At 45.7% G+C, this 16,268-nt stretch overlaps 2 protein-coding genes across 2 annotated transcripts in view; both read left to right on the forward strand.

The window, feature by feature from the left end:
- The window catches only part of ndufs6 (NADH:ubiquinone oxidoreductase subunit S6), a 59,316-nt gene that overhangs the window by 41,790 nt on the left and 1,258 nt on the right, over positions 1-16,268 (forward strand). The gene's annotated exons all lie outside the window — the stretch shown is intronic.
- lpcat1 (lysophosphatidylcholine acyltransferase 1) lies at positions 324-16,268 on the forward strand. The gene is made up of 14 exons (XM_060043476.1): positions 324-637; positions 6,539-6,678; positions 7,061-7,275; positions 8,314-8,426; positions 8,823-8,883; positions 10,519-10,577; positions 12,516-12,550; positions 12,861-12,915; positions 13,009-13,091; positions 13,224-13,349; positions 13,639-13,792; positions 14,217-14,315; positions 14,727-14,877; positions 15,317-16,268. The coding sequence occupies exons 1-14, from the start codon at positions 533-535 to the stop codon at positions 15,520-15,522; spliced, it is 1,602 nt and encodes a 533-aa protein (XP_059899459.1). The 5' UTR covers positions 324-532; the 3' UTR covers positions 15,523-16,268.

Here is a 16,268-nt window from a genome sequence, read left to right on the forward strand (position 1 = left end):
TCGTTTTTATTTAGGTGAATAGCGGTTGCATCAAATGAGGGAGGAAACTAGGCCTATGTCTCTACAATAGATAGGCCTACCATGGAAGAGCTGAGATATTTGGCGGACGTCGGTTTGTTCCACGGTTAAACCGCATACGTGTATTCTATGTTACACTCAAGAGAGAACGTTTTCCTACTGCTTCATCACGTTGTACATAGGATGGTTCCAAAGCGAAAGCACCAAAAAAGCAACTTCGCCCGGGTCTTGTAATTCAATTGATGTGATAGATATTCGTGAGTGTAGCCTGTACGAGGACATGTGTATGTAGGGGTATGTGCGCCCTTGCGCATGCGCATATCTACTGCCATCGGTCTTGAACGAACGTCAACCTCCGCCCAATCACATGTCCCTTTTTACACCAGACAGTTCTTCCATTGAGGCTGGACAGCGTTAAGCCAAACCTGACTCGAGCTGGACCATCTGCGTCTTTTGCTGGTATAATTGGACATCTGTTGGTTCAGCGCCAGTCAGTCCCCTGTTTCTTTTTGAAATGAAGTTGACACACGGGGTAGATGGAGATGCCTCGGAACTGGATCCCCCGTCGATTAATCCCTTCGTTCACGACGTCAAATTTAGCCTCTCAGACAAAATCAAGGTAAGACTTAATGAGGGCAGCCGTCGCCCATTCACCTGGGAAGGACCGAGTGCTGCTCAGTCACCTTCTCTGTGTCTGAACGGAGCTCGATGCTGCTCCCTCGACACATTGATTAGCGTGCAAACTTTACGCGTGTCAAAACATTTTCACTGGGAATTCTGTCCAGCTTGATCAAAACCCGATTTACCTCTTGCATATCTGCGAACTGCCAAACCAGCAGCGGCTCAGAATATGAAGTATTCCTTTACTTTGATTCATTCATGATTTAACACATTGATCCAAACGGTTGTTGTTGGGTTATGTGTAGTGTTTACGCATCCAGTAGCCACCATCCACTCTCTCTCTCTCTCTCTCTCTCTCTCTCTCTCTCTCTCTCTCTCTCTCTCTCTCTCTCTCTCTCTCTCTCTCTCTCTCTCATACAAACTCTGACAGAAAGCAAACACTTCTTTGCTCCATGTTCTCTGGGTGTGGGTTTGTGTGTGTGTGTGTGTGTGTGTGTGTGTGTGTGTGTGTGTGTGCATGTGGAACGCATGTGGGTGTGGCACCAACTGTGCTTTATAGTACACATGAATTCCTCACCTGGGGATCTCTAAAAATGTTTACCTGCATTTGGCACACAAACCAGTAAGAGCTGGCTGGGATGTTGTATGTTATTATATTTTTTTCCCAGAACTCTGGGATTGTCACAAGAGAGCATCATTAAAGGATCAGCCAGATAAATACTGGATGAATACTGATGTTAAGCAAAATATTAACCCTGACTTATTGCTTATACATAGAAATGGCTAAAAACACTTGGAATACTTTGGTTTAAGCAAACAAGATCCACCTAGATTATGCAGCACAGCATTCTTAGTGTCTCTTAGTCTTTTTTGTGTGACCCCACAGTAAAAAAAAAAAGAAAAGTCAAACAGGATACACTGGTTTGGGGCTGTTTCACTGAGCCCATGGGGACTAAGTTCACTCACAGCACACATTCTATAGGCAGGCTGACGAGTTGGACCTGAGCTGATAAGTGAAAATGCCACCTGCATGTGCACGCTGATTTCCCATTGCTCCTCCACCTTTTCAGAGCCTCTCACACAGAAACCACCGACACCTCCAGGGTATAACACGCTGGGTGTGTTTGTGTGTTCCGTGCACAAGTGTGTGAGTGTGTGCACTTTGCAGTCCAGGTGGAATTGGTCGTGTACCCTTTGCTATTGAGCATTGACAATTAGCCAGGGGCAATTAATGTGTACCCCTGGGGGCTGTTCTCTCCACTGGAAGCAGATCAACTTTCCAAGTTCCCTGAGTGTGGGCGGTCTCGGGGCAATCTGCGGTTTGAAATAATGATCGGAAGTGGTTTTGAAGTGGAGAGAGAGGGAGGGAGAGAGAGAGAGAGAGAGGATGAGGAGTGGAGTGGAGAAAGAGAGATGCGGATAGCGCGAGATGGGGACAGAAACAGAGGGACGGAGAGAAAGTAGAAGAGTGATAGAGGGAGATAAAGGGAGAGAGAAATGGAGCCAGGAGGGAGAGAGAAGGATAAGGTGTTGAGCGGTAGAGAGAGAGAGAGAGCAAGGGAGAAATATAGTGGGACAGAGAGAGGGAGAGAGATGGGGATGAGAGTAATCAGTTAACATGTAGTAAGATACGGGCCCGCCCGATTATTTTACCATTTCCATTCTTCTTCCCCTAAAAGGTGTCACCTTTTTTCCTGCCAAACTACTTTGGTAACAAAGACCAACAGAACATCATGGATCAGAAGTGTCTCTCTTGTATGTGTGTATTGGGTCACAAACTTTGATTTTAAAGATTTTAATATATTAAACATAGGGTTATACTTAGATTAAGACTGGGGTACGGCCGGGTAAGGTTTGAGGAAACCAGAAGCAGTAACATAAACATAAACAGCCTGCACAACACCAGAGAAAAACCAAGGGGATTTCTTAAAAGTATAAATTGATTCGCTCTCCATCAGGGAATTTGAAATCGATGGGTTTACGTATTGCAGTTCTTATGCACAGTGAGCTAGAGCCTTGAGTCGTGCGGCAGCTCATGCTTTAATGTCACAAGAACAAATTCCAGGCCTAATGTGCTCTGTTTTCAAAAGGGAATGATGGTCTTCACAGGAAAGCAACCTCCTCACTGTACTGCTTGAAATACACAAACCATGGGTTACTCTTGGATTGCAGTTGAGCTCATAGTAGACACAGAAGGACTGCACACTTAATTGCCTCTTAATTGAAACCACCGTTTTGGCCGCTGCATTAGCCAATCGTCAAAGTGAAATTTATGTATTCAACAACCAAAAACTTAAGACAATTATAAAAACTAATTACAAACATTTGCAACTCAGCATAGCCTTATTACCCTGTTTCCCATATTCAGTAAGTGCCACAGAATATAAATTGAATCGCATAATCTGGTCATTACCAGCCATCAAAATACATGATTTATTATTATTATTATTATTAATAATAAATATTCCCAATGATCATTTTCTTCATAATCTTGCATCCTAAAACACTGCTTACAAACTCCTCATTGCTATTCTACTTTGCTTTTATTTATTCCAAGACCTGGTCTTCCTTTTCTGGTCTAAAATATAGATTATTAAATTATAGATCCCTTAAATTGTTTGTTTCTGTATTGTGGATGGTTGTTTCTGTATGATTGCTGCTGTGTTGTAGGTCATTTGCACTTTTCGTACCACACTTGCATGCTTGTTTATGTGCACATGTGTGTCTGCACTTATTGCAATGTTTAACGGCAATAATCCGCTTTGATGTTGCACGGCCTAATGCCTCAAGGCATCCATGTAGCACTCGGTGTGAACGGCATTGTTTTGCAAATGCGCGAGCGTGTGTATTTGTGTGCGTGCCCGTGTGCGTGCCCGTGTGCGTGCCCGTGTGCGTGCCCGTGTGTGTGTCTGTGTGTGTGCCAAGAGTAGGAGACAATGGCACTGTCATGGGTCCCCAGAGCCTCCTGAATATTTCACACAGCGCGACTCTGCCGTGCGCGTCCCTGCTTCTCACTGAACACTCAGCGAGCCTCTGCCCGTACGGCCTCTGTGTCACTGTGCAGCCCCCTCTGTGTAGCCTCAGCTCCGTCCCCGAAACCAGGCAGACTGTATACCCTGCCTTGTGCCAGTTGAAGACCTCAAACACTCCTTGGTGCTTGAAGAAGACCCCAAAGGAGATCTGTAGAGAGTGGGTCAGTGCTGACACCACAAAAACAAAAGGTTAGAATATGGTAAATGCCCATCCCCCTCCATATCCCCCTCCTCCCCTCCTCCCCCCCACTGGAGAGTGCCCTGGGGTACTGCAGACAGATAGATTTGTTATCCCGTGGAAAGGAGCATCTATGGTAAGGAGGAGGAAGAGGAGGAGGATGTAGAGGGGGAGGAGATGGTGGGAGGCTTTACAGCCTCATAAATCAGCCCCATTACTGTTTATTTATTAATCCACTGTTGCAGTTTGCACCTGTAGGGGGGAGGAGAGAGAGAGAGAGAGAGAGAGAGAGAGAGAGAGAGAGAGAGAGAGAGCGCGCGCGCTTGTACGGATGGAGAGAAAGATGGGTGGAGAAAGGTTGAGTCTACTGAGATGATTGTGAAGAAAGACATGAGGGTGATGAAATGGAGAGTCACATGGAGGTATGGTGCTGAATAAGGCCGTGACCTTTTATGCCGCTGTTGTCAAGGACCTTCTTGAATTCACATGCACACATGACACACACACGCACGCGCATGCATGCACACACACTATCTTTTTCTCATTATGGATATGGACTGAGGGAAAGGGTATGACATCCTGTTGCAGGATTCACAGACACACACGCACTCTACTGTATATATTAAGTAGAAAGAGAAGGGTTATGACATCCTGTTTCATTATTAAATTTAAAGAAATAAAAGGCGAGAAGGAATTCCTTTTTATTTAGCTTTTCCTTGCAGTCACACTTCACACACAAATTACTTATCATATTAGCTGGCTACACAGTTTTAATGTTGATAATTATCCTTATCCAATTCATCTTTATTGCAATAATTCAATTCAAGAGGGACTGACCCATCGTCTAGATGCTGTAGAGGCATAGGCGTAAATTCCGCTCGATTCCACCAGTGTTCATTTTGTACCCACTTTTGTAAGAAACTCGAGTTGAATTATTATGGATTATAATAACACGGCTCTTCTCAATGCTGTAGACTGCTACATTCACCTACATGGGCCTTCCCAACGTTCAGCTGTCAAATATTTTTGTTTATTACACGGCTCTTCTCAACGCCGTGGAATGCTCACTCACATCCAGCATATTTGACCGCTGTCAAGGAAAGTGGATTTTTTGCCTCTGATTCAAGTCATCTGTATCACTCCGCAGTCCGGTAACTTATCTACCTCAGCGTATTCTTTTGCTAAGCAACGTCAAGGACTTTGGCGAAATATTTCTCTGCTGATCAACACTACGAATGATTAAATACATTGCAAAGAGACACATTGTGTGAAGTATTTTTTTCGTTTTGGCAAGTAGCCAATACTAATACCAATACCCTTTGGCTGGGATGCAATGATGAGGCATCAGACAATCAAGACAGGTAAAAATCACCAGAGCAGGTTGCTAGTACCATAGACAGTATCAGAACGATAACCTGTTGAACTAAATGGATGTGGTAGGCTACGCCACGGGATGCATCTGCAGACCACTGCCACATAAATAAAGGTAAGACGCGATATTTATTGCATACGATTTGCTGGTGCTGTGGCGAGGTCTTTTGTGGTTTTTGCATTCAAGTGGTCGGCTGTTTTAACTTGCAATTGATAGTCGGTGGAGTCACTCTCTTGTTGACACAAAGTGACTTTTGGTCATTCTTGCTTTGCTTGAATTCTGGAATAATTGTGGTGGGGAGTGCATGAGTTTTAGTCAGATTGCCTGATTTAGGCTAGATTGGATGGAATGCGTGTTGTGAAACGAGAACAGCCAGCTCATGATGTGATACAGCATTCAGCTGTGCAACAAATATTTTTTTCTTTTTCAATCTTGACGACGTATGTCTGCTGTGTGTAGCCATACGTTTGCCCCTTCTGAACTTAAACACGCAGTTAATTTCCTTTCCTAGCTCCTCTTGTTTATGATGTTAGATTAGCCATGTCATGTCACGTTGTCAACATTGGATACATGGAGCAGAACACAGTGGGTCATATGTCCGATGCTTTTTGGAAAATTTTCTTCATAAAACGTGCCAGACAGATTTTGTATACATTCTATTCCTTAGTAATTAGCTACATGGGTATGCCGTCTTTCAGAACCTTTCATTACCTGCACTAAAGAGAGAAAAAAGAGTGCATCCTCATTGTACCCAGCACTTCTGAAAATGCACGTCCGAATGCATCTCTGTCCCCAGCACATTTCAAACCAAACTAACTCCCATGTGTAGAGGCTTGCTGTGTTGAAGATGGTGTCTGTGTTGACGTGCATATTTGACATGCCGGAGAGGCTCATTCCTGACTGTTTCCCGAGGAATCTCTCTCTCTGTCTTCCGCTCTGCGTCTTTCCCTGATGGATAGCCACTTGCTTCTTCCTGATGTCTGTAAATCAATTTACCCCTCCTCCCTCTCCTTCTCCCTCTCTGGGTGCCATGAATATAATAGGTCTGCAGTCGCCATGAGAACGCATAGACTGGTAACCATTTGGGGGGGTGGGGGGGGGGGGGGGGGGGGGGGTGTTGCCATGTCGGAGCCTAAGTTACCATGAGTGTGCAGAGAGCATCGGGGACATGGTGGATATATGGGCGTGCGTCACGTGTAGCACACAGGCATTCAGAGAATGTCACACTCCCAATATTGCACAGCTTTCTTCCCCTCTATGTCTCTCTCTCACTCCCTGCCTCCCTCCCTCCCTCCCTCCCTCCCTCCCTCCCTCCAGATCGGGCTGATGTCGGTGACGGTGTTCCCGGTGCGTGTGCTGCTGACGGCGTTCGTCATGCTGCTGGCCTGGCCCTTCGCCTTTGCCGCCTCCCTGGGCCGCTCGGAAGGCGCCGTGGAGCCCCAGTCCTGCTGGAGGAGGTGTGTGTGTGTGTGTGTGTGTGTGTGTGTGTGTGTGTGTGTGTGTGTGTGTGTGTGTGTGTGTGTGTGTGTGTGTGTGTGTGTGTGTGTGTGTGTGTGTGTGTGTGTGTGTGTGTGTGTGTGTGTGTGTGACGATAATCAAAGCGAAAAAAAAAGAAGAAGAAAACGTATTAGAGGCCGGGGCTCACGCAGTAGTGCTATTGATTGATCCTAAATTGATTCCAAATCTTCACCTTATTGCACAAATTGTAAAAAAAAAAAAAAACTTAGGCTATGACGTAAACATGGTCTCAGATTGCCCTCTATGGCCATTTTTGTAAAGGTGTTTTTTATAGATGCTTATCTCTGTATCTCTACACCCTTCTCTCATGGCCCCCTGCAGGCTGGTTGACGTCTGCCTGCGTGTCCTCATGCGATCCTTGTGGTTCTGCACTGGCTTCCACTGGGTCCGGGTCAAAGGGACGCCCGCCCCCCCTTCCCAGGTGCCCATCCTCACCATGGCCCCCCACTCGACCTACTTCGATGCCATTCCGGTTACCATGACGATGAGCTCCATCGTCACGAAGCTGGAGAGCATGAGCATCCCTGTGTGGGGCAGTGAGTGATCGCTCCAATGTATAGGTCATATCTGAGCTAGATGTTGGTCCTAATTAGTTCTATATCGGTTCTATCAAGGGCGTCGTTATGGTTTCAGCTTTGGAGGGGATGATGTGAGTGCAAGAAGTGCACAAGCTACACATTTCTTACAGGACTTTTAGGACACATACCGTTTTGGGGGTTGAATACTACCGTATCAGAGGTTCCTGAACCCTTACTGCTCTGATGATGTGTTGGGGTCAAGACAAATGTTGCGGATCAATTTCATTTTTTTAAGTGTAGTACGTCTGTGCAATCTGTTTCTCATTATACTGGGGTTTGGCCTTCACTATCTGACGACATGCTTTTTTATGCATGCATACATTATACACACTACCTGTTAGAGATACTCAACACGTTCTAGCACTCCCCTTTCCACACACACAACTCCCCCTCCCCCACCAACCATATCGTAACCTAGGAGCCAAAACCAATCCCTACTTATGAAAATGTATTTATTTTAGGAATGATCCTTGGAAGACAAAGGCAGTGATTTACCAAACCTCTTCAAACAAATAATGGATTTCCATGACTATTTTAGGGGAGCTTTCCCATCGTGGGCCGACGGCAAAGAAAACAAAGGTGGAGGGAGTGCCCACGTTGAGAGTTGAGGATCAGCAATGGCGGAAATGAGCCATGGCGGCAGAGGCCAAGCTAATTTGCAATACACTATGAGGGAGAAGTGGACCGCAGTCAGCAAGGATGCAAAACAGCATCTAAGGAATCCACACATCAAAGAAGCCTGGAGATTAGCATGGCCTCGTGGCCAGACTTGGCTGCAGTGGCGATGCAAATGCAGACGGCCTTCCCCTCTTTCAATTTAGAGAGAAGACGGGGGCCACCTCTAGTCTAGGTGCAAGGAGAACTTGATTAGTAGCAATGAAAACAAGGTTAACAAGTTTAAACCATCATTCCGATACATTTTTTCCACGACACCTACCCTATGGTACCAACCCTATCCCTTAAACCTAACCCTAACCCTCCATTTCCCCCCCCCAGCCCTGATCAGCTACATCCGACCTGTGCTGGTGTTCCGCACTGACCAGGACTCCCGGAGGAAGACCGTGGAGGAGATCAAGCGAAGAGCTCACTCCAGTGGGCAGTGGCCCCAGGTAACACACACACACACACACACACACACACACACACACACACACACACACACACACACACACACACACACACACACACACACACACACACACACACACACACACACACACACACACACACACCGACCGTACACACAACCCCCCCCTCTGCATGCAGGTATGGTTGCTAAAGCAAACACTTGCTGGGGTACCCATGCTGACTGAAGTAGCTACGTTCAGAAGGTTCATGTTGCACTGTTTGCCCTACGCAGTGGAATGTGGTCAGACAGGTGGGGGGTTTACAGCTCACACACACACACACACACACACACACACACACACACACACACACACTGAATGACCAGCTTCCCAGGTATGAATATTTTTATCACAAGTGTCTTATTATGTTTGTCCTAGATCATGATATTCCCAGAGGGAACGTGCACCAACCGATCAGGTGTGATCCGATTCAAACCAGGTATGACTTTGTGACACAAGCACACCAACAAACACACGCAAGTGCAAACGCACACAAATTCCCCTTTGGTGTGCTTTTCAACCTGCCTCACCTGTATTACCTAGTCCCCGTCAAACAATATCACTTTGTTCAACTATTGTTAGCAATGCAAACAGTCCCTTTGAACTTTTCTGGCAGTGTGGATTTAAGGTCATGTGTTCTTGAGGAGCCTAGATGTGGATAGGCGCAAATAACAAACGGTACCAGGCCAGCATATTGGAGAGAGAGAGCTCAACTTGTCACATTATTGCTATTTATCCTCCTCTATTAAGTAATGTGATGCGTTTTGTGTGATTTGCAGTTTAATTCCATTCTGGGTTACCTGTGATGTACGATAACATAAACGTGCCTGTCCACGAGTGGGATTCAAGATAACGTGATGATGCCGTCGTCCATTGCTTTCTCTGTGCCTAATCCCTCTCTTCCACTCTCGTTGTTCCCACCAAGCCTGGCTCTCACTCTCTGACAATGCTACAGTGCTTGGACGCCGGCGCGTGTGTGTGTGTGTGTGTGTGTGTCTGTGTCAGGTGTTTATCCAGCTGTCTGCTGTGGGTTATTGTTTGCCTCTGCATTTGTCTCCTCTGGTTAGATCTGTTCAATGGCTATCAGGACAGCAGAGCGGCAGTTTGTGTGTGTGGGTGGGTGTGTCTGGGCGGTACATGCTATGTAAAAACCCTGTGAATAGTAATTTTCTCTCTCTCTCTGTGTGTGCTGGACAAGGACAGAGCATTATTTAATAGCTACAAACACGACACATAGCACACCTGGATCCAGTCGGGGGCACATGTAATTATTAGTGTTTGGACCCACCCTGGGGGACAGCTAAATGTAGCTATTTTGCTAACAAGGAAACCTCAAGCAGCAGGGCAGTGCATTTTTTATTTAATTTTTTTTCATTTATTTATTTAAAGGGCAGTTAGTTAATATACATTTCTGTAAATGTGCCAGTGTTAGCCAGCAGGCAAAATTTTCAGCTGTATTCCTTTGGCAAGAGGTTAAGCTAGGCATCTGTGTTTGGATCCAGTTCAGGTCCGTAAAGGTTCGGGGTGAGCTCGGTGGAGGAGCGGAGCATGCGACGCTCGGTGATGGTTGGCTCTCTGTCCACGGACGAGATGAGAAACTGAACATAGCACAAGAAGAGTGGGGGCACAGTGATGAATAGTGTATGTGCCCTCCTGTATGTAGGTCCCTGAGTGGGGGGGGGGTGTGTGTGTGTGTGTGTGTGTGTGTGTGTACACCTGAGTCTCTGCAGCTCCTGGGATTCTCTTTTATTTTGTTTTTGTTTCCTTCTCGTCATACAGACAAAATCGTTTTTCTTCTTCGTTGTGTCAGGAAATCAGTGACTAGTTAATCTCCGGATTATGTATCTTTCTTGAGTGACTGTTGAATTTCATTGAAGAGTTGGTAAGGAGAGAATGTTAATGGCTTCTGGCCTAAGATTACTGAGAGGCGACCATTAAATTCCTGCCCTCATTCAAATATGGATCGTGGCCGCTGCTGGTTCCAAAAATCTCATCGCTCTTAACTGACGTCACTGACGCTATCAATGAAGGTCAAAACAAGAGCCCTCGTTTTATTTCTCCCTCTACCCCCCAGGTGCATTCATACCAGGACTCCCAGTGCAGCCGGTGGTTTTGCGGTATCCCAACAAACTGGTAAATACTAGAAAAGTGCATCCATACTGCCTTCCAGCACCTACACATTCCATATGGCCTTCCATGACCTACACATTCCATTTGGCCTTCCAAGACCTACACAGTCCATATTGCTTTCCAGGACCTATGCATTCAATCCTGCCTTCCAGGACCTAGACATTCCTTCATTCCAGGATAATGGATAATGATAATGAATAGGCTAATGAATATTGAATTCACTGTTTCCCGCCATCTGACTCTGGGCAGCATTAAAGCCCGGATGTTCTGATGGAGCTAACAATCTCTACCACGTTATCCGCTTGTCCGCCAAATCAGATGGGGCCTCACTGATTCCAAATTGCAAATAATCCAAATATTCACCTCCTGATTACATTCCGTACCCTCCTTATTCACACATTCCATAATACAGATAACATACTACATACTAGAGTTTCGTAACACAGTAAACAAACAATTCCTACTGCCTACTGATATAACTGAAGTTTAAGCATGACCCCTTCCTTCCACACACACACACACACACACACACACACACACACACACACACACACACACACACACACACACACACACACACACACACACACACACACACACACACACACACACACACACACACTTCATTATCCCTCCCGATAGCGCGTGACTGTCTTGCGTTGAATGACTTCATATTCGCCTGGGATGTAATTTCATTCCTCTCTCTCACGGTGTCCCCCTCCCTCTTTCTGTCAGTCTGATTGTCTCACTCTCTCTCACAAACACACAAACCAACATCTCCACCCCTCCAATAGGTTTAATGCCTCTTGGCCTTCATGGATCTTTCAAAACTTTTTTCATTGAATAGTGTTGTCCTCGTTGCCTTAGGAACAAGAAGTGTAGGGAAACGTATTAAGTTGAACTTCAATTCATTCATTTACAGCTTGTAAACAGGTATAAATAACCAGAGCTTGTGTATCAATAGTGAACAGTTTATTACCAAAGGCACGATAATGTCATTCAGCAGATATTTATCCAAGGATTTGCAGTGAATTGAAATACCTGTCAGAATGGAGCAGGTCGAGGTGAGGCATGTTGCTCACGTGTGGGTGCCTACGGGCAGACTATGCACATTGGGGATCAAAACCGGTACTATTTCGGCTGGGAGTCAGAACGCCCTAGTCACTGCACAACCCTGCCCTCATACAAAACCATTCTTTTACTATGAGGATAGTTTTGGTTATGTTGCAGGACATTCATCAATTAGGTGATCCGATGTTAATAATGATATTATATATACATCTTGGCTACATCCGAATGACCAGGATTCAGTAGTTCTCTAGTCGTCCTCGGGACACATACCCGTTGAACTTTAATGAGACGGCACAGCCTTAGGAGCTGCACAACAGTTTTAAAGGTGACACATTATACCACCAGGTGTGAGTCAGATTAGCCGAAGCCGTTATGAATATCTGCCTCTTCTGGACACACCCACTTGTGATGTCACCAGAGGCTTGTAATGGCTAATCACACTCATACCTGGTGGTATAATATGTCACCTTTTAAGATGTTCAGTTTTGAGCGGCATGGTGGAGCATGAGGAGGGCCAATCAGAGCTCTGCTTCTTTTGTATTCAACATAGTTCCCTTGGTTACGTTTTCAATTTCCATATCATGTCTGCACTAGAGGAGATACACTGAAGATGGATATTTCCGTGTGGTCAATTGGAAAAATAGGGTTAATAATTGAAAAGAGAATTTTGGTCTCAGACAGCTGTGTAGGGAACTCTGATGTGGTTAATATGTACCTGGGTGTCCAAATAAGTCTTGATGTACGCGAAACTGGAGCCGTGAGTCATTGGAAAATGGGCTGTGTGTTTGTAAGCAAGTGTGTGTGTGTATTTGTGTGCACATGCAGTGTGTGTTTCTTAAGACCATTTCCCTTTCCCCTTCCTCTCCACAGGATACTGTTACATGGACGTGGCAAGGCCCTGGCGCGTAAGGCACACACGCACGCACGCACACACATGCACATGCACACACAAGTAAACACACAAGTACAAAGAAGCACCCTCTAAGATGTCACTATGTAAATTTGCTTGTCAACCAATACTGTTAATGCGCATATACATCCAACACTGTCCAACCAATACTGATCCTTTGTTGAGACTCTTGTGCCCGGCCACCTCCCAGCTGACTTGTTTATGTTGCGGTTCCCACGTGCTCCCCACTTGCCTTTTGTCTTGCGTGTTGAATCAACACACCCATCCACTTATCCATGCCTTTCCCCCCACTATTTATCTCCCAGCGCCAAGATCTTCTGGCTGACCCTGTGCCAGCTCCACAACTCCATAGAGATAGAGGTAGGACACCTGGCACACCCATTGGTCCAACACCCACGCCAAGTCGGCTCAGATCCCGTGTATTCAAATCATCCTCTGTTCCCTCCTTCTCAGTACCTGCCCGTATACACACCCTCTGAGGAAGAGAAGAGCGATCCTGCGTTGTTCGCTAACAATGTCAGGCAGGTCATGGCAAAGTGAGTGTGTGTGTGTGAGAGACTGCCTGTCGGTTCTTGGCTGCCTTGCCATCCTATTGTTGGATAAGGATAACATAGATAAGGGAATATTTTCCTAAACTAATACATATTCCCAAACCCTCATTCTGATAGGGCGCTGCAGCTGCCACTCACAGATTTGACATTGGAAGACCTGCAGTTGAGCCTATCACAGGGGCCTCTGTGTATTGCGAGAAACGGCAGCCTGCTTGCTTTCAACCGACACATATGCCGTTTGGGGTGAGTTCATCAGCACCTGGAGAACTGGTTTAACTGGGTAGAGGAACAGAGGGACTCGTATCTGTTTTAAAATACAAACTGGATTTGATCTGCTAGGGACACCTAGTGTCGGGAGAGCGGAACTTCGGCCAACTACAAACGGAAGGCTGTTGCAATATACTAATGCTGTGCTAAATGTTAAATAAAACATTCAAACAAATATAAAATATTTTTGCATGGGTGTTTCATTTGTTCCGGCAATCCAGCAACCGTTTTGCGGGTTTGGCCTAAGGTCTTGTGTGGTTTGCAGGCTGCGAGCGAAGACCACAGACCCAGAGCTGGCGCAGCAGGCCAGCAGAGCCAGGAAGCTTTGGGAAGACCGGCTGGGCTTAGATGACTTTGCCCTGCACCTAGGCCTACCCCACTCCGACACACTATCAAAAATACACAAGCTCTTTGATAAGGTACACAAACGCACACATTCAGAAGCCCCCCTTTTGTTTAACCACACAATGGAGTTCAATCCATTGTGTGATTTTGCCTTGAATGACGACTCGTAAAAATTACAATCCTTTTCTGCAAAAGACGTTTCTCAGAAAACCTCCCATACTTCTGTGTTCTTCAACTTGCCTGTTGCATGACCCAAAGGCATGTGTGCTGCCAATACTACTTCCTGTACCGCTTCTCAATCACAGTCCATTGTTACAAGATTCAACGCTTTCTAACAAATTTACAAACCAAGAAACACAATTTTGGTGTGGGCTGTGTAGTTGAAGAAAGGACGTGTTTTGTATGCAGTGATTAGTACAGGTACCCTAATCATACAAGGCGTTCAAACCACATTCTGCCATTCGTTGAACACTTGTTCTGTTTTCATGTTATTTCCAGAGGGGAGACGGGAAGATAGATGTGCGACAGTACGTCATCGCTCTTTCTGCAGTTTGCCGGCTGTCCCGGCCCATGGCGACTCTGAAACTAGCCTTTGAGGTACCGGTACTGTCAAGTTTCACTCTGTACTGTTAGTCTTTCTGTCTGTCTGTACGTTTATTCTCAACACGCAAAAAATGGTTTTGAACACAGCTAAAGGTGCTGTAGGTACGATTTTGAAGAAAATCGTTGTCTAAAGAGAAAAAAATTAACAGCCTGAAAGAACGTACCCTTCCCTCCTTAGTTGGCCATCTAAAATCCTGGATTCCTCCACCAGAGGCAGGCGCCCGCTCAAACAGAATAGATATGCACCTTCAATAAATCGCACATGCCTTCATCTTGCTGATATAACACTACATTTAACACTGCTTCCTTGAAATTTTGTTTTGTTTTCACAACATTTTTGCAATCTGTCCTGTTTATGTGTTGTGTCTGGCAATAACCCCTCTGTTGCACGTTATCCCCCGACAGATGTACGAAACACACAGAGAGGACGCGGACTCAGTGTTGGAGGACACGGACGTGGTAGCCGTGTTGGAAGCCATGCTGGGAGTTAGCGATCAGGACTTCTCTGAACTCCTGAAAGCCGCCCAACCTGAGCCCACGGGGAAGATCACATACGGTAGGGGAGGACGAGGAGTATGAGGCATTGGCCCGCAACAACACACTGTAGTCACCTCTTTTTAAGGAAAACCATCCACCCTTTTAGTCAGGGATAACCTTCAGCCATATGTGTTGGTTATCAAGGCCTTCTAACTCATAATAATGTAAATAGTCTCAAGAGAACACATCTAGTAGGTCTGTCTTCATAGCGAGGCTGTTGACCGGACAGGACGTGATGCTGACGTTGAACGTTGTCAAGCGGTCATCGACTCCTACTTGAAGTTTGTTCATACACTTGAGAAAAAGACATAGATTCCATCTCACTACCGTAAATAGTCCTGACTTGACAGCTGTACTCTTGTGGTGATGAATCTGTTGGGTGTTAAAGTACTATTGGTTTAAAACTCAATGTCCCCTCCCTCCTCCTCCTACATGCCTCCCCCCCCCCCCCCCTCCAGGGGGTCTGCGCGGGGGCGTTGGAGCAGGAGCCAGGCCTGGTCCGGCGGGGCATGCGCTGCCAAAACACCCCGCCCTGTCACACCCCCGCCCTGTCACACCTCCAGCAACGGCTCCAACGGACGGCCAGGCCACCAGAAGCACGACTGACGGACGGCTGCAGGACCCCAAGACCCCCCCCCCCCCCCCCCCCCCCCCCCCCGCTTGAAAATAATATGAAAAAAAAAAAAAGAGGAAACGTTGTAGAACGGAACAATTTAAGCACAGGTTTATGAGAAGGAAAAGAATGGGGGACTACTTAAGGTGACAGACTAAGATCTCAGGTGTGTGATTGGATGGGAGCCAGGAAGTGTTTGGTCTGGCTGCTCTCTCCCTATAGGTTCTGCTTCTTTGCCTCTTGGGTGTCAGGGACTCCAAGGCCATTTATGGACGCATGGATTATTTCTTCTTTTTTTTAATGAATGGGATGCAACTACACTGACTCTATATTTCTAAATGTATTTTCTTATGTCAAACTATGAATATTTATTGTACCAGTTAACAAAAAGAGCATTTATTTTTATGTTATTGTTGGTTTTGTTACATGGAACATAATATTATCAGTGGTAGAGGATTGTTGACTAATATCATAATCGCCTATACATTATTACTACAACATTATGCTGCTCAAAAATAACCAATCAGGAATGACTGAATGCTCTTTCTTTGCCATACCAAAAACATTCCAACATTTAGCAGGCATCTGCCAGACCTAAACAACTGCCAACAGACCAATAGCATTAGCTATCAGCTTTTGCATTTAGCCAAGGAACTGGAAGTAAACTGAATTTATAGGTTACTTCTGATCTAATATGGAAAAATATAAAAAAGGGTTTAAGCATACGGCACAATGAATCTATAAAATATAAGTGTTTCAAAGGGCCTCGCACACCAAGCAGCTAACAGAACCAAGAT

Source organism: Gadus macrocephalus, chromosome 22 (assembly GCF_031168955.1).
Source record: "Gadus macrocephalus chromosome 22, ASM3116895v1".
Taxonomy (NCBI): Eukaryota; Metazoa; Chordata; class Actinopteri; order Gadiformes; family Gadidae; genus Gadus; species Gadus macrocephalus.

Bases quoted from the DNA above. Each gene is read 5' to 3' on its own strand.
- lpcat1 (XM_060043476.1), top strand. From the start codon at position 533: ATGAAGTTGACACACGGGGTAGATGGAGATGCCTCGGAACTGGATCCC. The intron at 6,679-7,060 runs GTGTGTGTGTGT...GGCCCCCTGCAG, and splicing joins CCCCAGTCCTGCTGGAGGAG to GCTGGTTGACGTCTGCCTGC. The intron at 13,793-14,216 runs GTACACAAACGC...TGTTATTTCCAG, and splicing joins TACACAAGCTCTTTGATAAG to AGGGGAGACGGGAAGATAGA.